This window comes from Orbicella franksi, chromosome 3 (genome assembly GCF_964199315.1).
Source record: "Orbicella franksi chromosome 3, jaOrbFran1.1, whole genome shotgun sequence".
Taxonomy (NCBI): Eukaryota; Metazoa; Cnidaria; class Anthozoa; order Scleractinia; family Merulinidae; genus Orbicella; species Orbicella franksi.
The window spans coordinates 32039390-32062913 of record NC_138147.1 but is presented as its reverse complement, the minus strand read 5'-3'; the positions used below and the strand labels follow the sequence as shown (position 1 = coordinate 32062913).

Here is a 23524-nt window from a genome sequence, read left to right as displayed (position 1 = left end):
ATAAAGGCATTCCCAGAAACACAAATTCGTCCATACTATAGCTACAACGGAACGGTCAGCATCGGCTATCGCCTGTGCGAGCAATGGATATGGAAGACTGGGGGACACAATGCAGGACAACCAACCTCCTTTTCTTCCTACTACCTGTCTAACCAGACAAATATGGAGCAAAAGCGATACGCTGAGGTCAGCGGTGATTATGATGCACTTTACGTTGTGCCCGTGATGATGGAGACCTTCGACATTCCCGCTCCCTCTCCCGTGGGTATGACTTCACGACATTATGTTTTGAACATCACTTCCTTTCTGAATGGCGAAGTAGACGAGGAGCTGCTGAAGCTGCCAAGCTTTTGTTAGCGAAAAAATTTCAACGAATAGGAAAAATGTAGCCGGCTGAACCCAACTGATCGAAAACAGTTGATAGCGGAGCTCCGCCCGGCGGCCCGAAAGGCCGTCGAGCAAAGCACCATACTCATATAGGAAAGAAAAGGAAACCCAAAAATTGATTTTCTCATGGTAATCATGACTAGCGGCATTGCTCGTGGGCGCGTATGCACGACGACAAAGACGGTGGAGTTAGGGCGCTTATATGTAGGGCGGTCTTTTTCCACCTTGATGGAGTCGCGCAAGATGGCGGCCATACTCCAGCTAATAGGTTGAGAGAGACATGCAACCTTGGTTTATTACGTACTTCTTTGAGACTGGACATCCATGTTATAGTCAATTGACACCTTTTAAAACAAGGTTTCCGCTGACAGTTATTACGTGACCAAATCGTAGGCTCAAGTTTAGAACTCATGCTTTTTTGAAGTTGAGCGCTGACTAGGTGCTGGTTTTCGACTGGATCGCGAGATCATGTCATTTAACTTGTTGTATACAGGGCCGGGTTGTTCGGAAGCCGGTTAACGCCAACCCAGGATTAAAAGTTAATCTAAATATAAATGTTTTTCACTGCTTTTGTTTTGCGTAGTTTGAAATTTTTCAAACTCAAAACAGAAGGACAAACAATATAAGCATTAAACGTCACCGCAAAGTTACAAAACTCAAATTAAAATTCTCGCTTGTCTGGGGTTAGCTTAATCAGGCTTTGAACAACCCTTCTCGGGAGCTCCGCTCTTAAGCTTGGTTAAATCTATACGTTACCAATAGGCATTTGAACCTTAGTATCTAGGGATCAGTAGTGAATCACTTCAACCGAAAACGCCGGTGAAGGTTTAAATTGGGTTATTCTAATAGCATTTGAACTTAGTTTTGTGTTGAGTTGTAACTAGTACTACAGTACAATAGAGGGCTTAACTGCAACGAAACGTTGTCTCTTTTATTATATATAATCGATCCTTTTTGTCACGCTGTTTTCAAAGATGATTGTATGTGATTATTTGCTGTCAGTTTGCACGGCTTGCATCACGTGATCAGCAACTCTGTAATGTTCCAAAATGTCCGAAGAATGTCCAGCCACATCGTTTTTCAATGAAGGCATAAAAAATCGCTTAGTTTCCGCAAACTCATCGTCCCTCGAACCCATTCCCTCCAGTCGATGGTGACGCTGGCGTTTTACCGTTTGTATATCCAGCGGCACGTCGTCAATCGCCCCACCCTCCCCTTCCTCCTGATTCGTGCAGACATCCGGGAGATCAAAAATCCGGGACTCGCTGCTGATGCTGATGGACTTGTTGGGGTAGTAAGCCACCATGAATTCTTTGTAGTGAGTGAAGATTTTCTGGTTAGGGATCGCGATGGCAAATTCCACCTTCAGGGGGACGTTGGTACCATTAATTTTGGCCACGTAGATGTGGTGAACTTCGACAATTTGTCCCCCCGCCCCTACACCTCCAGAACCTAAATTATCCGTGAGGCGCGTCAAGATTTTGTCGCGGACAGTCTGACTAAATCCGACGTTCTTGGCTTTATCCTTGACTGCGCTGAAGTTGCCTTGATTATTAGCTTCATAGACCCAATCTTCACATTCCACGCCCAGAATTTCCACAGTACCATTAAATCGGAAGTTTTCGGGAACCTTCGTCAGGCCTCGGAATTCCGGTAGCATGGTTTTGTTGCAGGCAGGTGTGCCTTCCTTTAAATCAATGGCGTACTGAGGAGAGAAAGGCACCAATTTAAATGTTAGCTAGGAAAAGGTTCATTGTTTTTTAAACAAAATCTAATAAAGATTTAACTGACTCCAGCTCGGTTAATGACAATAAGTTCATGATACTGTCGCGTCGGTCTTTGTTTAGAACGATGTGAAGTGCATTGCAAGCGTGAGTGGATCAGAGCAGAACAGAGCAGGGTCGAGCCGAGAGATTTCGAGTCGAGTCGAGTCGAGTTGCGCTGAAAATAATTGAAAATAAAGTAGAGCGTCCATTGCTGTGTTTTCATGTTTGTTATCTCAGTGAGTGACATTATTACTTTTAGAAGAGAGTTTTCATTACCTGTGACCACTCTGATCCTTCAGGCATAATTATAACCGTCATGTGCTGCGTGAGCCCCATCACAAGATCCTCCCGTGATCTACCACCCTTCTTGTTGTCGCGGTATTTCTCACTCACCACGATGCGGCCTTCGCAGCCATCCTTGTCGCAGAACGCATCGGTTACAAAGATCACGCCAAAGTATGACTGTGGAAACTCTGGGCGAACGCGTTCAGTCGAGGAACGGACGCACGGGTTGCGCGCATGCGTGACACAGTAGCCTTGTTCAAGTTTTCCGCTACAAACACACCTAAAAACATGACAAGTTTTCAGTGTTTCGTCGTAAAAAGAGTATATTTTGTAGCTGTACTAGAAAGCGCACAGTCCTACTGCTTATAATATTACCACGCGCGTTGCGTGGATGTTTTCGTGGAGGATGTGGAGAATGCGTGTAAAGCCGCACTGTCACGCAATCAAAAATAAAAATCCTAGCCATTCAATACATTAAGTCAAAAATCTGGGATATGATAGATAAGTGATATATAAACGATCTTGCCAAGATCTAGGTCTATGCGGGTTTCCATTGGCACGTTATTTGGAAAAGTGTTTCACCCAAATTTATAGAGCTTTGTATGAAGACGCCGTGTTGGTGCCCTTCCTTCCCTTCCTTCCACATTGAAGGTTATAATTCTTCTAGTGCAAGAACTGTACAGTTAGCAAAAACTTGAGCGGTAACTCCTCTTTTGACCTACGCGAGAACCTTGTCAGGCCGCCATTAATGTCACGCAAAGCATAAACTTGGAAATTCAAAGGTGCTTTATAACAAAACTAAGAACTCTCACGAGCATAAACATTGTAAAACGTCATGTTCTTAGAGGCTCTTATATCTGATCAAACTAAAACCTCTGAAGAATTGGCAATTTTTTATTCTGGAAAGCGATGACGTCACATTAAAACCGGCAATTCGAGTCACAGGTATGGCTATTTCCACTCCTTCCTGAGATTTCAGAAACTGGATAGACCTAAAAATAGCTTGAGACGGATTATGTTGAGAATAAGATCTGTAAAGTGATTATCTCTTTTACTCCTCATCCCCTCTCGGCAAACAGATAACAGTTTCAATCTTTTTTATCGATTATAATCATTTTATAGCGGAATTCCGTTCAGTCTCGTTGTAGATTCCCAAAATTCAGCACTCCAGAGTAGTTTTTTTGGGTTTACTGTGCCGCTGTGTTCAGGTATCTTTCTTGAAATATGATTCGTCGACAAATGTAGCTTACTTGGCGCTATAATTACTACCAGAACTCAAAACCCAAAACTCTATTTCCGAAAATTAGCTAGTGCACAGTTTTCCCCAAGTACCTGGAGTCGATCGATCGCGATTTCTGCGTTACTCCGATTTTATCCCGATAAATTATTTCGCAGCCATGTGGTGCGGGCAAATAATTACATATAATTGAACATCCACTCAGCGAATTATTCAACAAACCATACTTGAGGCCTGCTGGGCAGTGATGTAGCTCTTCCGCGGGCTCATCTAAAGCATCAATCAAACATTCTCGCCATCCTGAGTTGTCGGGCAGGCAGTATTTTCCCAGCGGTTTTGCATCACAGAACTTGTATTCCTCCGCAAAGGATGACGGGAAGCATATGATGGTCAACTGAAACATTAGGAGTATGAACACTCCCATAATGCTTCAGTTATGCTAAACAAGAACCATAAATAAAAATGAAAATAAATTTTGTCTTCCTTCACAAACGTGATTCAAACAGAGAAAACTTGACTTACATGAGAAAATTTTGAATGTAACACCAAGTTCTTAGTTAGGATAATTTATGTTTCCAGGCGAGATCCAGAGTTAGCTGAAGTGGAGCGTGGATCCACAGCTATTTGGACAATGTTATGACGAAATTCATGATCAATAACAGGACAGCCGCATGAAAAACTGACGTCAATTTGTTAATTTGCTAGGGTTTTTGAAAAGGTGTTTAACTAAAGGAAAGTGCCTTTTTCTGCGCCAAGTAAGGTACACACTCGGAATTCACGACTCCTAAAGGCGTACAAATCACTCCAAGAAGATGAGAGAGCGAGAGAAACTGAAATTCCTTTGAATTTTTATAGCGTGTATTTTGGATAGAAAAAATCGCTTTCACCAGGGAAATTTCTTTAACACCCTTTTCATAAATTTAGACATCAATTCATTTGGTCTATTTTTCTATTTTTGAAATTGGATTCAGTCAGCTTAATTAAGAATCTGACTCGGTTTAGTTTCTTCTAAATGTCTTTAATTTGTCAGGCGCAAAGCTAATCGTTTCTTTAAGTAAGTCAGTTCACGCATTTTGGCCAAAAAAGGAAATTGACCTATAACTCAAGAAGTTTGAACTGCACTTGACAACACAAGGCCCCAACTCTTTTCCGATTGAATTGGTCCCAATTGCTTTCAACCCGAGACCAGATCTGCAAAGTTGTGTTCAGAGAGTTTTGTTTCTATCAGTCCATTTCACCGTATGGAACTAGTTCGGGTATGCAAAGAACCAAACGGGGAACTGACTGAACTGATATTCTCTCGTTGAAAAACTAAATTCCACTAAATCATTGTAAACGACATACCTTGGAATTTCTAGTTTTGATTTCCTTTCGTTAATGGTAGCCTTCTTTGAACCATAAAAATTCTTCGTGGGAAAGGCGAGGAAAAATATTACCTGATAAACCTGTATTAAATATGGATATGGCCACTGAATAGTTTGTTTGAGTAATGGCTTATTCCAAATGTCAGTTACCAGCTGATATGGGAGGGGTCGGGGCTGTAAAAGGTAACAACCGAAAAGATATATTGGTGTAAGAATTTGACACTGAGGCTCCGTTCAGTATCATGGACCTTGTTAAAAGAAAAATGCCAAAAAAATGCTAACGAAATAAAAATCTTGTCTCTTCCGTATTGTGCTTGCCAGGACCCCGGACTTTTCTTAGAAATCTGGTTTTCTAATTTTCTCAAACTTCGGTTTTTTGCTTTTTGTTTTTTTCGGGGGTAAGGAACAGAGGTCAATCTAATTAATTGTAATCCTTGGAAACATAGCAGTTTTTAGAGATTTAACCAAGGTTCAGCCTGCAAACAGGTGGAAAAATACATGTATTTGCAGCCGGCCGGGTTTCCGGCATAGCTATAAAAAGGCTGATGATCTGGTGGTTGTAAATTGAAATCACAGCTCGCGGATTGTCGTAAGGCGGAAATCTGAGAAAAAGAACTACAATAATGAATAGTTCATAAAGATACGAAAAGTAGCCATGCGTCACATGCACACGGTTGGGTGAAGAGCTAAGCCAAGACACATGAGCCCAAGTAAATTTGTATCTGAAGTCAGCGGTCTCATAGCGTAATTTGGAACGGTAGGTACTTTATGTATGAGGACGCACCTCGTGTAGTAACATCGTGGGGATGTTAAGAATCCTAACTTTGACTGCAAGATTTGCATTTCGGAAAATGTCGAATCGCGGAGCTTATTACAAGAATCTGTATGGAGGAGGAAGGAGGTAAGCGTCATAAAATGAAACGACTATCATATCTGCTATAGATATCCATGATACATGATGGCTACTTCTCAGAAGAAATCATTGGCGACGATGAAGAAATCTTCATGTCTGCATGTTTTATCAGCTGAATTTTATGTGCGCACGTGTAGACTGTAATTGTATATAATCTTGCTAAAAAAAAGTTCGTGTCAGGATCGAAAGCGGTGGAACGAAAGCTTTGTTTTGTTGTTGTTTTCGTTAGTACCGCTATATTTAAGCGCGTTCGACTTCTTGTCCCACCCTACGATCTGTCCCTTGGGTAGATCCGAGGACGACAAAAAGTTTGAATGTCCCGCGGTTCGATAACGATAACTGGAAAGATTAATTAATTTCATGCCTTTCCAATTGAAATTGCATAGGGGAGGTAGAGGCGGAGGAAGAGGTGGTTATCAGCAAAGGAACAACTACAGGGGTGGAAGACCGGATTCTGCTTCGTACCACAGGGACTATGAGGGCTCAAGAACCTCGGAGGTGAGAAGCCCGGGTTGAGGGGGCAGGGGGGTGGGTGCGGTACTCCCATATATTAACTATAGGTATGTGCCGCAGTGTATATAGGGTATGGTTTATGAGGTTCCTGATCTTTAAATGAGGTATCATTTTTGCTCCTGTTGGCATTGTGTGCGTGCGCATGTTCACGGTATGATCCTTAAATAGGCCAGGGTACATAGACCTAGATTGTATCAGCCAAAGTTGCAGTGTGTAAATGCCCAGCTGATCAAAAAACAAATCCTTCTGCTCAGTGCTTAACTACCAATGTTACAGAAATGAAATAAAGATCACCCATTCACCCCATTCTAAGGTTTTGTTTTTCTCTTGAAATAGGGCTTCAATCTTTGGGGTTTGTGCATTAAATAGTATATCAATTTTCATTTGCTTCATCCTTACATAGAGTCAGGGTTTAAGACCCTTCACGGCACACACCTATGTAAAATTTATGGGAGTACCCCCCACCCCCCTACCCCTGGGTGAGAAGTATAATAATTATGTGACATGACACTTATTAACCTGTGTATGTGTGTAGCTACCTGTGTATACCTGTAGCTGCTTGATAGGATGGCTGTACACAGGCTGCAATGTTAAAGCACATCTTATAAATTACACTTGCATAAGGGCTCATGCATGATTGTCAGGCATACAATTGGGAGAATAATTTTGTAAAGATATATGTTGTATCTCTTTGTGTGAATCCTTAATTACACTCACACTCATATGATAACCTATAATCAGTCAATTCTGATACAGTTATCTGAGCTATTTCACAGGTGGTTGAAGTTCACCCAAAGCCTCCTGAAGAAAGCCAAAGGAAAATATTTCTGAACACTTTCAAAGATCACCTAAATCCCTCAAAAGATTATTAGCAAAGATTTCTGAACAATTTACATGGCTGTGGTCTAAGCAAAATTATGAGGAGCCCACTGAGTTCCTAACCATGAAAAATCCTGGGTGCTCAGCACTTAAGCTGATATGAAAAAAAGTACTGGTAAGTTTTTCCAGTCACCCAAAGGCAAAAGTGAGTCGCCTGTGGTACCTGGGCGCTTCTAGAGCACAGCCCTGATTTTTTCTTAGTTTACAATTTCCTCTACACAAGGTTTCTGTGGGGAGGCTAACATAATTATGTACCTTATTATTGCCTGACAGGATCTGGCTCATATACTTGCTGATTTAGAAGGAAAAAGCTACAAGGCCTACCATGATATTTTAGGTAATGTGGCATTTAGACATGCAAATAAGACATGGTTTCAGAGGCCTTCTTAACTACCTGTGTTGACACATCTGTGGAGATCATTATCATATGCCTCTAAAGGAATGATAAATTATAATTATTATTTATATAAACAGTAGCCTCCATTTGGCGCGAAAATATGCTAAGATATTTGTCTGTGGACATGATCTGTTCCGAGAAGCGAACAGTTTTCTGCGAGCATAGCTCGAGGAAAACTGTGAGCCTCGAGGAACAGATTATGTCCAAGGACAAATATCCTATCATATGTTTGTGCCAAATGGAGGCTATTGTGTTTATTACCCTTCAGATCTTTTTTGCAACATGCACAGTTTTGAAAATTGGGGAATATTCTCAGATATTCCCCAGTTTTAGCTGGGGAATATTCGGTTACGTGACGTCTTTCGACCAATTGCACACGAGCAAAATATTTGATGGATTCTAATACTTAATATGAAGCCTTTGTTTTCATGTTTTGTGGGAGAGGTGGGAGCCAGTAACAGTTGGTTATCAACACAGACTCCAGATTGACAAGTTGGCTTGACTCCCTGGCTATATTACTCCCTCATCTGATCTACAGTGTTTCTCCTTACTTATATGTACTAGGTAAAGTCTGCATAGTTTCTGTAGCATGAAGTGACCAGGAGTATTTCTATTCCCCTCTGGGTGGGATGCTAGTCCATCGCAGAGTTGCATGTACCCCCAGCATTAAGTTCACTGGTACCCATTTATACACCTGGGTGGAAAGAGCTACTGTGAGAGTCAAGAACACAACACAATGTCCACGGCCAGGGCTCAAACCCAGATTGCTTGATCCAGAGATGAGTGCACTAACCATGAGGCCACCACACCTCCCTGGTACTTAAGTGAAGTGAAACCTTGGAGCCGACTGGTTCATAGCTGCCGGAGCTTATCCCGGTTTCTGTAGCATGAAACAGCAAGGCGTATTTTTACTCCCCCTGGACGGGATGCTAGGCCATCGCACGTCACTCCCCCGCAATTTTTTAGGTTTCCCCAGCAACTCGCCGTTACCCATTTATACTCCTGGGTGGAGAGTGGGACTGTGAGAGTTAAGTGTCTTGCCCAAGAACACAACACAGTGTCCCCGGCCAGGGCTCGAACCGGGACTGCTCGATCCAGGGACGAGTGCACTTGTTGGATCAACAAACCTTACCATAGTTCATGTGCTCTAGGTTGCTGGACTTTCCCAACTTTTAAACTCCATGCAGAGAAGATACAGAGTGACCCTTTTGCTCCCCCATCACTATTTAGAGTCATTATGGATCAAGAGGTGGCAAAATACCCAGACTTTACCTACAGGTACATGCAATATTCTAACTTCGTTGTGGCGCTATTTATACTAAAATTGTAGTGATGAAGATGTAGACCAAGCAGTCTGTATATATAAGTTTGAGTTGGTCAAACATTTAGTTAGTTTGTACTCATAAGTTAGACATATTATTTTTCAAAGTTATGACATGTATGGTGGTACTACTAACAAACTAGAAAATCAAGTTTTAGGCCTTAAGAGGACTTAATATGATTTAATTTTGTGGACAGCTCTCATATTCAGCAGATAGCAACTGGTGATTACTTAACGAGGAAGTTTTCTAATCTTGTGCGACATGGAGGACATGACAAGGAGCTGAGTGGCGGCGGTGAAGGATGGCATGGCAAGAAAGGAGGGAACTTGAATATCGAAACGTTTGTACAAAAATTTTATTTTACACTGTATCTAAATAGAATTTGATAATAACAAAAGTTCAGCTCGCCTCTGATTTCTTTTTGTTATTATTATTATTTTCAAATTAATGTTTGATATTAATTTGTAGTTTAAACTGAATTTATTTACCAATAAATGTATCAGCAATTACCGGTAATAAAATCTACTGCAAGCATGGTCAGTATTTACTTCATTGAACAGTCATTTGAAAACTTATATTCTTTGAAAAATAAATATTTTGTGTTAATTAATTTAAATTTATTTTCAATTGTTTGTTTTTTGTTTTTTTGAATGGGTTTATTTTCCTAATTTCAGACCATGTCAACATGTCCTTGAAAGAACTTCTTGTCTTGTAAAACCTGACAGTGTTGAGGTATTAGTCGATTGTCAATTACATGTATTTTGCAAATAAAAGTAGATTGTACTTTACTGCGGCCTCTTTTAATGGCACACACACTCAGCTGAGCTCAATCAATGGTTGACTTTATTTTTCTGTTAGCTGAGGTTCACAGTCTCTCTGCCAGCACGGGGAAGATCCATTGAAGGACATGTCTGCAAAAGGATTCTTACAGAAAATCTTCCCCAAATCATTGAAAAGGTGAGCCAGACATCTGAAAGCTAGTGTTTTTTAACCTTTTATTCTTCCCATTCAATGTAAGTTGAGAGAATTTGATATCAGGGAAACTATGTTTCTTTTTGTTACTCCCTTTTGTAGTCGTAATTCTCGAGGCAGTTTCTGATGATTATATATTAAACAACAGCCTCCATTTGGTGTGAAAATACATGTAGAGTGTATGCTCGGTTATTTGTCCTCAAACATTACCTCTGCCATTAAAAAAAAACCCAGTTTTCTGAGAGTGTAACTCATGGAAACTCTGAGCATCGAGGCAAAATATCAGAGCACATTTTTCCACCAAGTGGAGGCTTTTGTGTTTGTTATTCTTTCAATATTTCTCGCAACACACACAGTTTTGAAAATTGGGAAATATCACTTGCCTATTGCCCAGTTTTAGCTGGGGCCCATTTAGTCATGTGATGCGTTTAGACCAATCGCAAGGGAGTGAAAATATTTGGTTGGATTTGATTGATGATTAACCTCTAATAAAGCTTTTTGCTGACCTCAGGCAGTGCCATACAGTAGCCAGGATCAAGCAGCACTAAAGAAGCATGTTGAATGTGTTGAAGACCAGGAGTACCTTCGCAGTCAGCTGTCTGCTGCCAATCTTCTGGCATTTGTTAGAGATGGTGCTGTCCTGCCTCGCATGAGTGGTGCAGATGACAGGCCCATGGGCATGTCAAATGTCACACTGTTTAATAGTCCTGAGAGTCTGAGAGTGGAATTTGATTTGCCACATACTGGAAAGTAAGCACAATCTAATGTATGTGAAAATCAAAATAGGCTTTTTGCAACAGTTGGTAACCTGTTACAGCTATGTGAATTTCAGAACTGGAAAAAGCATCCAGAACAGCAATTTTCTTGTAAGGTTGAGATTGAATGACGCTTTGAACATTGCAAAAATAAGACGGTTTTGTGTGGAGGTTATGAGAAGCTTTGGGCACCTGTGAATTTAATGCTGGGGATAACACTGCGGTGGACTAGCATGCCATAGATAGATAGATAGATAGATAAACTTTATTTAAACACGATAATAATTAAAGCTAAAAGCTTGTGGGGTCGTGTATTTAAATTTAACTTTGCTAAAAATTTGAAATTACGATTAAAATGTTTAGATTACAATTCCATCCAGGGGGGAATAGAAATACTCCTAGTCGCTTTATGCAACTGAAATTGGAGATAAGTGCCGTCCTGATGGGCCTTCGGGCTCATATGCAGGCTTTGCCTTTTACCGAGGGGTTCAACATCGCATGTTTTTTTTCACAGGGTGTCTGGCATGGGAATCCCCAAAGGTGTAACACTGATTGTAGGCGGCGGTTTTCACGGCAAGTCCACCCTGCTGAATGCTATCCAGTTTGGAGTTTATAATCACATTCCTGGTGACGGACGTGAGTTTGTTTGTACTGATCCAACAGCATTCACGATACGAGCTGAAGATGGTTAGTAAATTATCCGATTTACAACAAACTGGTGGCGTCGTGTTTGTTGTTCAAACACTGACGTCTTTTTCCGCCCTCCATTCCACACTAGTGTGTTCTCGTTGATGCGTGTTCGTCGATGAGTTTTCGCCTGTCGTGGACGCTGATCCAGTCGAAAACGCTTACATTTGAAAACGCTTTCTAGTGTAGAGATATTTCATGACGGTGCGCTACCCATTTTATAACAGTGGATGAATTGGGCGCGAACGCATCAGTGAAAACGCATTAGTGTAGATAGGGGTGATGGGGGGTGGGGTGGGGGGTCGGGAATGCTCGTTGGAAAATTTGAATTAACTCCCTAAAGGAGACAACTCTGGGTGCGGTTCGGGCTTTATTTGACCCCTAAATGATTCCAATTAAAACAGACAGAGCGTTTTTTTTAGTATTTCGTCGAGAGCAACCTTAAAAGATACCTATACGGCTAAAAATAGTGGCGTTTCGTCCTGAACTTCCTTAGTGAGACCAACACCCGTGATTTACCCCACTAAGTGAGATGACGAGTATCCCCGGTCGTTTCAAACACCCCCTTCCCCGGGGGAGTGAGGATTTCACTCGAAACATTCCATTTTGATGACGTACCCTGCTCAGAACAGTGTGGTCTCTTGGATTTTTTTCTTTTATTGCGCAAAAATAAAATGGCGATCACCGGCAAGAAAATTTAAGGTTCAAGGTTGAATTTTGGACGTGAAGAAAAGCTTCTGTTTTATACAGAGCAGTCGTCACCACGAGCTGTAGGTAGCTGTCACTGTTAGAAATTAATGGTTTGAAGAAATTAATGCTGAGTTAAGCACTCTCTTTGCACTGTTGCTAGGCAGGAGCATAGAGAAAGTTGACATCCGTCCATTTATAAACAACTTACCGTTTGGTCGAGACACGAGCAGGTTTAGTACCCAGGACGCCAGTGGCTCGACTTCTCAAGCCGCGAATATCATAGAAGCCTTGGAAACTGGGAGCAAGTGCCTGCTGATTGATGAGGTAGAAACCCGCAGCGATTGTCTTTTACGTAGTGTAACTTAGTGTGATGTGTCCCAGAACAGTTACCAGTCGTTTGAAGTTATTATTCAAGGCTTTACATTCATCTCTCCTCACTCAGGATACGAGCGCTACGAATTTTATGATTCGAGATGCCCGGATGCAGCAGCTAGTGGCCACTGAAAAAGAACCAATTACACCGTTCATATCCAAGGTGAGAAAGTCAGTTCAGTTGCTTCGTACGAAAATGAAAAATGAAAAGTTAACAGAACACAACACAACGTAACGTAACGCACCACGACCACGCTTAAGCAGTCGAGGCCGCAAGCATAAGCACGTGTTTAGTGTCATTATTGGTCATTATCAGTATTAACTATCTAGCGATATATATATATATATATATATATATATATATATATATATATATATATATATATATATATATATATATATATATATAATGGGTATATATATATATATATATATATATATATATATATATATATATATAAATCTTCACACGTTTTTAGGTTCGCAGTCTGTATGAAGACTTTGTTGTTTCGTCCATTCTTGTAATTGGAGGTTCGGGGGATTATTTCCAGGTTAGTCGAGGGTCACAAGTCACCCACCTTTTTTACGAATCAGGTTTCTTAATGTATTTTTGCACAATAGTGTGGTAGCTGAGAAGCAAATAGTAAAAGTACGTACCATATGTCATGGTTTATGTCTACCATTGAAGGTTGCTGATCACGTGGTCATGATGGATTGTTACTCATGCCGTGACGTTACGGATAAAGCGAAGGTAAAAGAATGATAAACCAATTTGGAATCAAGCTTACGCGAATAATCAAGTAAGTGGTAGGAAGCCCGGGAACACATGCAACCATTGGAGGCCAGGTTACCCGTTTGGCTTTTCGTGAGTTGACCATTTTGCCGCGTATTCCCGCGGGTGCCACCTGTTGTTTGTTTTCCCGTTGTCGTCCGCCTACTCTACGATTTCCCGCCTTTTTTTAATTCTTGAAGGTTTTCCCGCGCTTGTTGTCAGGTTATACCGCCACACCGACTGACACTGAAGCGCGGGAATTAGATTACCATACGTAACTAAACTCACGGACTCACGGCTGGTTTTGTCGTTGAAACCAGCTGTATTGATGAGAGCATTCCACACGGGCGTCTTTGTTTGTTCGCATTTTTCAACAAGTTTTCTAGTGTAGCTCAAGAACTTGAAACCATTGTATAGCACTCTGTGCGCATATGTCCAGTGTGTGTTTTCCTGTAGTATTTGTATTTCACTTTTGTTTTTCTTTTAGGCTATTGCTTTGGAGCACAGCCAGACCAATGCTCAATGCCAAGCCGCGTTTGTTACGCCATCGCCGCGGATCCCAATCGCTGATAGTTTTGATGCCACAAGAGGAGATAGAGAAAAGGTTCATTCACAAACTTGTTAGTCATCTTGTAGAGCTAATTAACAATTAGACCCGTAGCCCGCAAGGGCTACGGGTCAATAGCCCATGAGGCGAAGCCGAATGGGCTATAGACCCGTGGCCCTTAAGTGCGAAGGGTCTAATTGTTTTAGTATCACCCAACTAGTCGGACAGAAAAGGCAATAATAAAGTTAGCAAATGCAAGTTGAAGAAATATTTATTTGGGAATAAAACGAAAGAAAACGTCAAGCTCGATTGCGCCAATTTCGCTACTCGAGGACTATTACTAATAGTCCTCTAGTAGCGTAGCCAATGAAAATGCAGGATTTGCATTAGTCCACTAGTTGGGTGATACTAATTAGGGCTATCAAATATAAACAGCACTTGCTAGCGCTATTGATCCGTTGTTCTCAACAAGTGTTTTATATTGCACACATGATTCTGAATACATCCGAGGTTTTCAAGCTGGTCCTGTTTTACGCTGATGACCAAAACTTCTAGTGGCCGCGGATACATGACAGAAATGTCTGGCTCCAACATTTCTCTACATACTTTTTTCATAGCAATATGATTTATTAGCATTCTAAACGATTATTTTCGTGTTGATTTTGTGATGGATACTCTAGCAGGCGGATTTAAACCGCATCTGAAGTCATCTAAGGAAAAAAAAATGGCGGCTGTACATTTTGCCACAATACCATGCAAGCCTTACGCAGCCCTTAAAGTACAAGGAAAGCCATATTTTGCGATATTTGTCTCTGTGTTAACGACATTGTGTACGCAAGGTTTGAAGATTTTAGAACTTTCCTGTACGTTTTTATGAGCGTTTGTAAAGTTTTCGCGCGCTAAGAATTATGAGTAAAAGTACCAGTCGCCATCTTTTTTTCTGTGGAGGATTGTAACTACATGAGAACATTCACTGTGTTTGTATTCCAGCTACCGTGTTAAAATTGTTCTGGTTTATCATATTTATGAAATCTCATTGCCAGGTCAGAGTAAAGGGTAAGACACAGTTCGGTTTCCAAGTTCAGTTTGGTCATGAAGAAATCGATCTGTCATATATTGAGCAGCTTGGAGAGTATAGTCAAACAAGGTAGGAACTTTGTTATCTGCTCTCTGTCGAGTTTACCCAGAAGTTAGTTCGATGGGCGCTAGCCACTTCTCATTGTGTTAGTGATATCGCTTTGTATGTTAGAAACTCTTTTTCGTTTCACTGGTAAGTGGTTTGGTTGCTGCTATATATTGACGCTGGTTTGTTATTTTGATCACTCTTCTCACGTTTCTTTTATAGGGTTATAGCAGACGCCATCTTATACGCTCGGGATAAATATATGGATGGAAACCGGTCGCTCTTAGAAGTGCTTCAAAAGTGAGTTCAACTCCACTACCAGCCTCTGTACCAGCGTCGCGAGACGAGTGGGGGTCTGGGAGAGAAAACTCTTTTTTTCTGTCCCAGACCTCGCTCGTCACCGGCTCGATCCATTTGACCGAGAGCCTGGAACAGGTTTCACCTACTACTATTCTAAACACCTTAATATGAATGCGGGAGAGACTTTTCATTACTTTGTCGTCACGCGAAAAGAAACCTTGCGTGACTCGTCAAATCAGTAACAGCAGAGTACGGAAACCATCGATCAGTTCTTCTTACCCATTACAGGATTTCATTATGGTTCCAAAGTTGACGTTCTTTGTTGTCTCCTCTTTCAAGGGTTGAACAAGACTTCGACTCTGAAGGACTGGACGTTCTTAGTCCCAGAATTCTTCTAGGCTCCTATTCTCGTCCCAGACTCCAGGAGATCGCCGCAACCATCAATCGTTTGAGAGTGTTGGCAATGAAATGAGTTGGGGGAAACGATTCGTTGGCAGAAAAAGAAAGACAAGCATGGAACTGGCAATTGGAGAGCCAAGGCTGTGAATGCTCGTTACTAGTTGCAAAACCTCTCTTAGTTTCAACAACGGCGCGAGTCTGCCAAAATAAGCTTGAATTAGGCCGGGTTTCAAGGAAAATAGTCATTATCGGCTTTGTCAGTTTGTGTTCCCGAACGAACTCACTTGGTACAAAGAAAGACCACCAATCACAATTCAGTGCGCCCGCCGTTTCTGTGACGGGTTGCTTAGCAGCACGACGTAATCTTATGACGTCAAACTGTCGAAACAACTTAATTGGACAAACGATGAACGACGATTTTCCGAAGCACGAGGATTTTCCGACAACGCCAAATGATGCAAAAGCGTTTAAGTAAGTCTAAGTTCGTCCCGAATAAACGGTTTCAACTAATCCTTCAACAGAGTTCATTAAAATACGCGTATACTTTATTACACGCAAGTTAACGTACAGATATAAAGTAAAGTGCAAATATCGTAAATTAATGGTACCAGTCAATTAACCCTAACTCCAACCCTAACCCTAAAGAATGTAAATAGGATAAGTTGAACGTTCATGTTGCCTAAGAAATTATACATTTCTCGATAAGATTCTCTTTCCCTTTGTTGCTCCAATAAAGTTTTCACTCGCTTGAACTTGATAAAGGTAAACCACCGAATTAGCCCCTCAGTTTTGACCGGCTTCATATTCGCTCCAGCGGTTTTCTTTACCCTTGTACCAACGTCAAGTTGGTGGTCGTCAAGTGTTTCACTTGTCTTGTGTTTCACTTGTCTACATACAGCGTGGCGTCATTTTAGGTTGGCGTACTTAATTAGCGTCACGAGCAAAAATAAACTTCCTTGCCCCTAGCCTCACAATTAGGGAGCTAAAGAAAACCACGACGGCAACGGAAACGTCGCTAAACAAGATTTAATGAGCAGGACAACATTTGGCTGTGCAGTGCACGTGCGTTTTAATTCCGGGTACATTTCTTTGCCGTCCTCAGGGCTTGGAAAACAACTCGAATGCCAGCTTACCCTTTAGACAAGTATCTCTCAGATAATGCTTAACCTGGGCAAGCCTTAGTTTGGTCTTTTTATGATTCAGTTGGTAAACGACTTCCATGATCCCTTGCCAACCGGGAAAGGAAAATCTACTTGTCCCGGACGACCGGACGACCTCTGCAAAACAACGTGAAATGACCGAATTCTGCGTTGTCTGGAGAACGTGAACCACGATAGCTAGTTATTTAAATTTTTCTCACATTTATAGCTGCGTCCCAGATTCAGTTTCGTGATAGTTTTGACAGTGATAAAGTAAATACCGCGAGATTTTTTAATCGACGTTGTCCTCGGCGTTGCCGTTGTGGTTACTTAAACTCCCTTCTCAATACGAAACGCGAAAGTTTAGAAATAGCATAAATAGCGCAGACTTGCAAAAGTTCGATTCCATCTCTTCCCGTAGGCTGTAAGTCAAGCTCGTCTCGTCTCGTTTTTCTTTTTTCGTTGAGCGCACGTGTCCAGGAGGGAAGGAGGCGAAAGCAATTGACCGGCTTTCATCACCACTCGGGTTAAGCGATGTGGGGCTGGATGAGTTCACTGCTTTGTAATGGATACCAACATGACTGTTACGTTATCAGAACTTCCATTTCTAATGGCTTCACTGGCGATTTTGTTACATGCGTCTTGGAACCGCGCGGAGACTGGATCGATTTGGACATCTTCCGTACCTGTAAAATGGTAAAGCAGAATAAACAGAGTTTGATATACGTAATTCTACAAAGGACTGGGCAATTAGTTTCTGCCTCACAGGCTTTAGCTTAGAGTCAAGGGGACCAAAACTACGTCTCAAATTAAACAGTCTCGTGTTGTTTTAAGTGTCTCCGGCACGATATTTTGGCCATGTACAAAATTACCTTTCAATTGAAGGAAACCTGAAGATAGTAGTTTACTAAGATAGAAAAACACCAGAGAGAGAATAATAAACCATAAAGAAAAAAGGATGGTTAGGGATGAAGAAGATTAACACGGATTGAAAACTACGAACTTGAAAAATTTAGGCTCAACTTTTCAATATGCGCAAACCGTGAGGTAACTGAATAATTTAGATTACTGTATAAAATAGTCATTTACCGCGATCTGTCTCTAGGACGGTTTCTTCACTTTCTTCGTTCTATCAAACATGAAAGAAGCAACAAAAATGAAGTGCAGAATATATACAGTTGGACCCCGCTAATTCGAACTCGATTATTTCGAATTTCCCGTTATTTCCAACTCAAAACCACTTCCCTTGAATTTGCCCTCCTCTATTTCGAATTCTCGTTTTTTCAAACTATTTCTCGTTTCCCCTGAGAGTTCGAAATAGCGGGGTTCAACTGTACTGATGTAAGTTGTAGAACTGGGCTGCAGAAGTACAAAGTTCCAAAATAATGCATTTAATGGATAGCTAGCCACAGATGCTTGTTCACCAACAGCTGAAATTCAAAATACCTCCAGTATATTGTTGATAAACTTCAGAGCTGAATCCACAGTGAATCCCTTCCAAAGACCATCGCATGCTAAAAGTAGAAATCTAAAAAAAGAATCAAATTACAGAAAGATTAAACATTCCATCGTTTTTAACCACGCTATTACAAATAACTAAAAAGAGAGTTGACTTCAGCGGTACATTTTTAGCAACATCCTAAATTCCTTTGGGAGATCTTTATTGTTTTGTTGACTACTCAACGACAAGGGGGTCAAAGGAGAGAGAGCCTGGGACTGAGGATCTCTGAAGCTTACATCATCAGAATGGAATTTTTGGGTTCCAGTCTCTGACGTCTTTAAAGCTGGGACAACCGGAAAGAAATAGTAGGAAAACATGTGTTTAAACAGGCAAGATTGGCTCATGCAGTACCTGTCGTTATCTGTAAGGGTGCATCTCATAACATCCGGGACACAACTCACGCCACATCTCTTGAATCTGCCGTCTCCGATAGACCGTGACACTTCCAACACACCAAGAACACGGCCCTCCCTGTTAACATCACAACAAACTCTGGTACATACCCGGCTGGTAACTTTTCACTACTGACAAGGATCATGAACTGATCATTATTTCAACTTAACTGACTACTTTAAGTGGATTAAAGAATAGCCTGCACCTTGCCAGGTCTGGGGGGGTTTGACGGCCTGACACTGGGCAAATTGAGCGGTTGTGAGAATGATTTTGCCTGCCTGGTCTGACACTCTAGATGAAAGGTTTTCTTATAAAGAAGCTCAGTTTAAAAAGTTTTGACCACCTGTGAAAACAAGTTGCCCTTCTGCTGAAAACGTCAATGAAACCCCTGCTTTGTCTAGTTCTTGTATGGCTTTCTCTCTGGCCTCCATGGTCAATTCATTTCAGAGGGAATGACTGCAGCAAAATACAAGGCCTGGTAAAAAGGCAAGCCTATGCATAAAGATATTTACAAAACAAGGCACTGTACCTGACAGTCCCCCCTGCCTTTTGTATTCTCATCCTCTCCTCATACTACAATAAAATAAAGAAATAAATCACAAAATTAGTGGAAAGTACTGAGCAGGCACATAAAACCCAGCATCATGTACCGCACAAATCACAGAGCCATCATTCAGAAAAAGAGTATAGTAACAAGTACATGCTTCACTGGTCTTACCTGAGATGGGGAATGATCTTTGGAGAGAGAAACTACAGATGTCTTACCATTGTCACCACACCGACAGAGCAGAGCCTATTAAAATTCAGAAACAGTCACATATTAATAGAAACAGTTACATAACAGGCTTAAAAATCCAAACTGGTGGGAGGCAGATGAGTTGGCTATCTACAAGCATGATAGAGGAATTGTCTACCAAGAAACAGCTCCAGCTTAATTAGTGGTCTGAGTGGGACTTGAACCAAGACCTCCATCCCGATTTCAAGCCCAGTGCTCTAACCACTTGGCAACTCTGCTCAAGGTACGTGTAAAAAGTCTTTACACTCTTGATGTACATGTACTGTATCAATGCTGGACAATTACCGTCTTAACCTGTCGAACTTTTTAACACTGGGCTAATTTCCTGGTTGAAAGAATAGGGTGAGGTATTATTGTATCATTGCTTCTCTCAAGACCTCAAGATCTGTTCAACTGTCTCTAAAGAGTGAATCACTGTTTCTTGAATTAGTCACTAAAACGATAGCCGTTTTCAGATTTCACTAATAAAAAATGATAATAATAAATTGATTGTTATTATTACCCTACTATCACCAAGGTTGGCAACATACAAAACATCATCCACAGCGAGTGCTGTGACAGCAGTTGATCCATCCTTCCACACTGGTGATCTGAGAAAAGACAACATCACACCATTTGTTAGTAAACATGGACTTGTAAATTACCCTTCAAAATAAATCCTAAACTAGGAAAATGTGACAAAACAAAAGACATGTGTAACTTAATATACAAGTACAAGTAACATTCAACTCCCTGATGTCTGACAAACTTACGCCTTTGATGCTTCCAATAGAAATTCCTCATCAGTCTTTTTGTAAGCATCTGTTAAACACTTCTTTATCTCCCTGTCTTTATTTGCAGTTTCTCCTAAATGTGCCAAGAAATTGACAAGAAATATCGGTTATTAACATTGACCTTATGACAACAACAACATTTACTAGCTTATAAAATACGAAAAAAAGAAAAAGACGAAAGAAGAATAATAGTTTGAAGCTTATAAAAATGGCACTAGCTGCAATGTAACAACCGTAAGACCAAGAAAAATTAGGCAGCTATCTCAGGGCTCAAAATTAACTTTTTCGTTCAGGAGCCAGCTGGCGACTAACAGAAAAATTTTGGTCGCCAACTTATTTTATTTATAACTTACACAAGAACACAATTTTATACGTTACTTTGCATGCAAGAAAAGTCACAATTGAAGAGCGAAAACAATTAGAAACAACACGAGTAACACTTAGTTATAAAGCTACCATTGTTCTCAGGTGATATGTCTCTGGTCCGAAGGTGATGGTTGTCTCCATAGTCATTTTAAATGAAGCGAAGCATAAAACGTATTAAGTCCGTGGTTTTCATTGTGAGACAAACATGTACGGGTCGTCGCGTATTTTCCCTTTGCTACTACTTCGAAATGCCGTTCTTTATTTTCAACTTGCTTTCCTCAATGCCTGGAATTAAGCTTGTTCCCAGGATATTATATCCTTCGGCAGTTTGGTGAAATCCACTTTCCCTACATCAACAACTGATGAAGGATTCAAAGTTTGGATTAACCTTTTGGCTGAATCTTCATTCTCCGCATTGAAGTAAAAACTCACGTAATTCCTTAACCGATTGGTATCTGCCACCATTTTCGCAGCAAATGAAAAGCACATGGTGTTGAAGTGCGCCTGCGATCCCAGCTTCGGAAGAAGCCGCTGAAACAGTATGGCGTGCCATGAACACAGTATCGACATTCAATTTTTTCGATTATCTTGTAATATTCAGACATTATTTTACTGGGGACGGAAAAGTGAGTTGTATGCTAGCTACCATATCCGATTGATTTCCTAATATAAAGATTTCAAAACAAAACTTGTGTCGTGGTTTTCTTTAGTTCTTGGACAAAAGGCGAGTCGCCAGTGCTCAATTTTTGGTGGCATTGGCGACCAGTTAGTCGCAATTTTGAGCCCTGTATCTCTAGGATACAATAAAGCTATCCTTAGAGAATTTCCTTCATATAATAAATTCACTGATCATACATGTCAGTAAAAACCAACTTGTAATAAAACCAATTTAAAAGAAAATGAATGGACTTAGTCTACATATCAAGATTAAAAAAAAAAGAGTTTTTGACACTTCCAACCTTTTTTCGGCAAAAAGGGTGGGGAACGTAACCAGCCCAAACATGTATTAACTATATAGTTTTTCTGTATTTATCTGATAAATTCACTGTGAGGTACCAACCAAATTCTTCTTTGTTTTGTACTATTATTATTATTATTATTATTATTACTATTATTATTATTATTATTATTATTTACTTATCATTTATAAAGTGACTGCAGCTAAAAATTATCTATTTACCATCAACCTTTTGGAAACTTGAGTATGATGTTCTTGTGTAAATGGTCGGCTGCAAACTGTGCTGCTCTGTGGCCAGCATGTCCATCAAACACTCCATAGTAACACATCCTCGAACTGCAATGCATAATCCAAAGAATTTGATATAAAACATTTTCACCCTCAAATGGTTATTAGCAAAATTATAATGAGAACACTAATTAGAACACTTAGGGAAATTAACAACTGAACAAAGTTGTACAATATTTAGATCCAAGGCGTGCCCAAGTCTTGCTGCTTGACTACCATTAAATTGATTTCAGAAATTTGTAAATAACAAGCCATCTATGGCTATATTTATTATTATGAACTAACAATGTAAGCTCCTAGTTGGCTTGATAGCTCAGTTGGTAGAGCACTGCACCAGTATCGCAGAAGTCATGGGTTCAAATCCCATTCAGGCCTAAATTTTCTTCAGGCTTTAATTCCACGACTGCTTACTGTAAGTTGTGTGTACATGTAACTGCAATAATCAGTCATGTCTTCAAAACTTCCAGTAATTCCAGCTTCCAGCTTTGCTTTTTAATCTGTCCATTTAATAAATATTTAATCATGCAACCTCTCTAAAAAGAATGTATTAATGAAGACTACTCACATGACCTGAAAATTATGGAAGAAAAATAATACTAGTACTTTAAAAAATCTGTATTTTATAGGAATTATATTAAAGTAAATTGTAGAGAATTTCTTGACTTACATTCCAACAGGCCGGTTAGTGAACTCTTCAGTAAAATCATCAAAGATGACATGTGCATCTTGCATGTCATTCCTCTCTCCTTTTCTTCCAGCAACAAAGCCCCTCAATTTGTATTTAGATTCTACAGAAGAGAAATGAGGAGGGAAAACTTAGTTATTTAGTGATGGCAACTTGCAAATCCCTTTAGGGGGTTTGAAATTTGCAATCCCAAGGGTTTCTTTAACATTTTGGGGTAAAAGATTACAGTAATGACCTCTTTTTCCTGGGGGGGGGGGGGGGGGTTTGGAAAAAGTTTCTCTTCTTCTTGTCAAACAATAATTTTGTTGGAAACAATTGTATACTATATGCAAATGAAAGGCGACTTCTAGTTTTATGTTGGTGAAAACTAAATTTTTAGAACTCGTTGGGTGTCACCATTTGATCTCATCTAGGCCTTACACCTCTCCATCACCCAATTATACCTGAGTCTTTCCCCACCCCACCCCACCCCCCCCCCGCCCCCGTTCCCCTCCCTGGCTGGGTGTTTGAAGATTTACGACTCGTACATTTTTGCTTAAATTTGGTGCGTAGCGTTCACATTATAAAGTCGGCAATCATCTCTAAATTCCTAAAATAAGCATTATGATCTCCCCACCGGCAAGGATCCTTTTTGCTGGTAATTCATTATCATCTTGATCTGTTTCAAGTTTTCGTTTATTTTCTCCACTGTTTCCTGAGGTTGGAATGTCATCGTACAGATTTCCCAAGAGGTCACCTCTGCTTGCTGAAAGGAAATAAATAAAACCAAATTGCTGTAATTCACCTAACAAAAATAGAGTAAAAGATCAGAGCTTTTAGTTATATTACAAGGTGGGGGAAGATCGCCAAATAAATCGTCCATTTTCAATGGCTGGGGAGGCGCACGAAGTTGGTCAGCAGTGATATCTTCTGCGAAGTATGCTTCATATACGAGTGACACGATTT

At 40.6% G+C, this 23524-nt stretch overlaps 3 protein-coding genes, 1 non-coding gene and 1 pseudogene across 6 annotated transcripts; 3 read left to right on the top strand and 2 right to left on the bottom strand.

Annotated features, from left to right (window-relative positions):
- The window catches only part of LOC145482075 (uncharacterized), a 4216-nt pseudogene extending 3859 nt beyond the window's left edge, over positions 1-357 (top strand).
- Positions 358-1362: 1005 nt separating this feature from the next.
- Positions 1363-4222, bottom strand: LOC145482074 (uncharacterized). The gene is made up of 3 exons (XM_081460664.1): positions 3903-4222; positions 2430-2718; positions 1363-2092 (listed from the first exon to the last, which is right to left on the bottom strand). Exons 1-3 carry the CDS (start codon positions 4097-4099, stop codon positions 1376-1378), a joined length of 1203 nt encoding a protein of 400 aa, XP_081316790.1. The 5' UTR covers positions 4100-4222; the 3' UTR covers positions 1363-1375.
- A 538-nt stretch (positions 4223-4760) lies between these two features.
- LOC145482071 (uncharacterized) lies at positions 4761-16432 on the top strand. 2 transcript variants are annotated; one of them, XM_081460657.1, is made up of 17 exons: positions 4761-5940; positions 6339-6450; positions 7618-7681; positions 8893-9019; positions 9260-9403; positions 9738-9795; positions 9922-10020; positions 10547-10785; positions 11305-11477; positions 12328-12491; positions 12610-12702; positions 13019-13090; positions 13228-13290; positions 13799-13915; positions 14902-15005; positions 15204-15281; positions 15621-16432. In XM_081460657.1, the coding sequence occupies exons 1-17, from the start codon at positions 5846-5848 to the stop codon at positions 15751-15753; spliced, it is 1935 nt and encodes a 644-aa protein (XP_081316783.1). In that variant the 5' UTR covers positions 4761-5845; the 3' UTR covers positions 15754-16432. The 2 variants fall into 2 exon arrangements, with proteins under 2 accessions (XP_081316783.1, XP_081316784.1); XM_081460658.1 differs by lacking the exon at positions 13019-13090.
- Positions 16210-23521, bottom strand: LOC145482072 (integrin-linked kinase-associated serine/threonine phosphatase 2C-like). Of its 2 annotated transcripts, XM_081460660.1 has the most exons (12): positions 23408-23521; positions 23196-23324; positions 22562-22682; positions 21836-21942; positions 20262-20355; positions 20012-20099; positions 19432-19506; positions 19243-19286; positions 18672-18791; positions 18266-18347; positions 17909-17948; positions 16210-17505 (listed from the first exon to the last, which is right to left on the bottom strand). In XM_081460660.1, exons 1-12 carry the CDS (start codon positions 23439-23441, stop codon positions 17372-17374), a joined length of 1068 nt encoding a protein of 355 aa, XP_081316786.1. In that variant the 5' UTR covers positions 23442-23521; the 3' UTR covers positions 16210-17371. The 2 variants fall into 2 exon arrangements, with proteins under 2 accessions (XP_081316786.1, XP_081316787.1); XM_081460661.1 differs by lacking the exon at positions 17909-17948.
- On the top strand, positions 22197-22269 carry Trnat-agu (transfer RNA threonine (anticodon AGU)). The gene has a single exon. It is a non-coding gene; the product is annotated as a tRNA-Thr (tRNA).
- Positions 23522-23524: the final 3 nt, after the last annotated feature.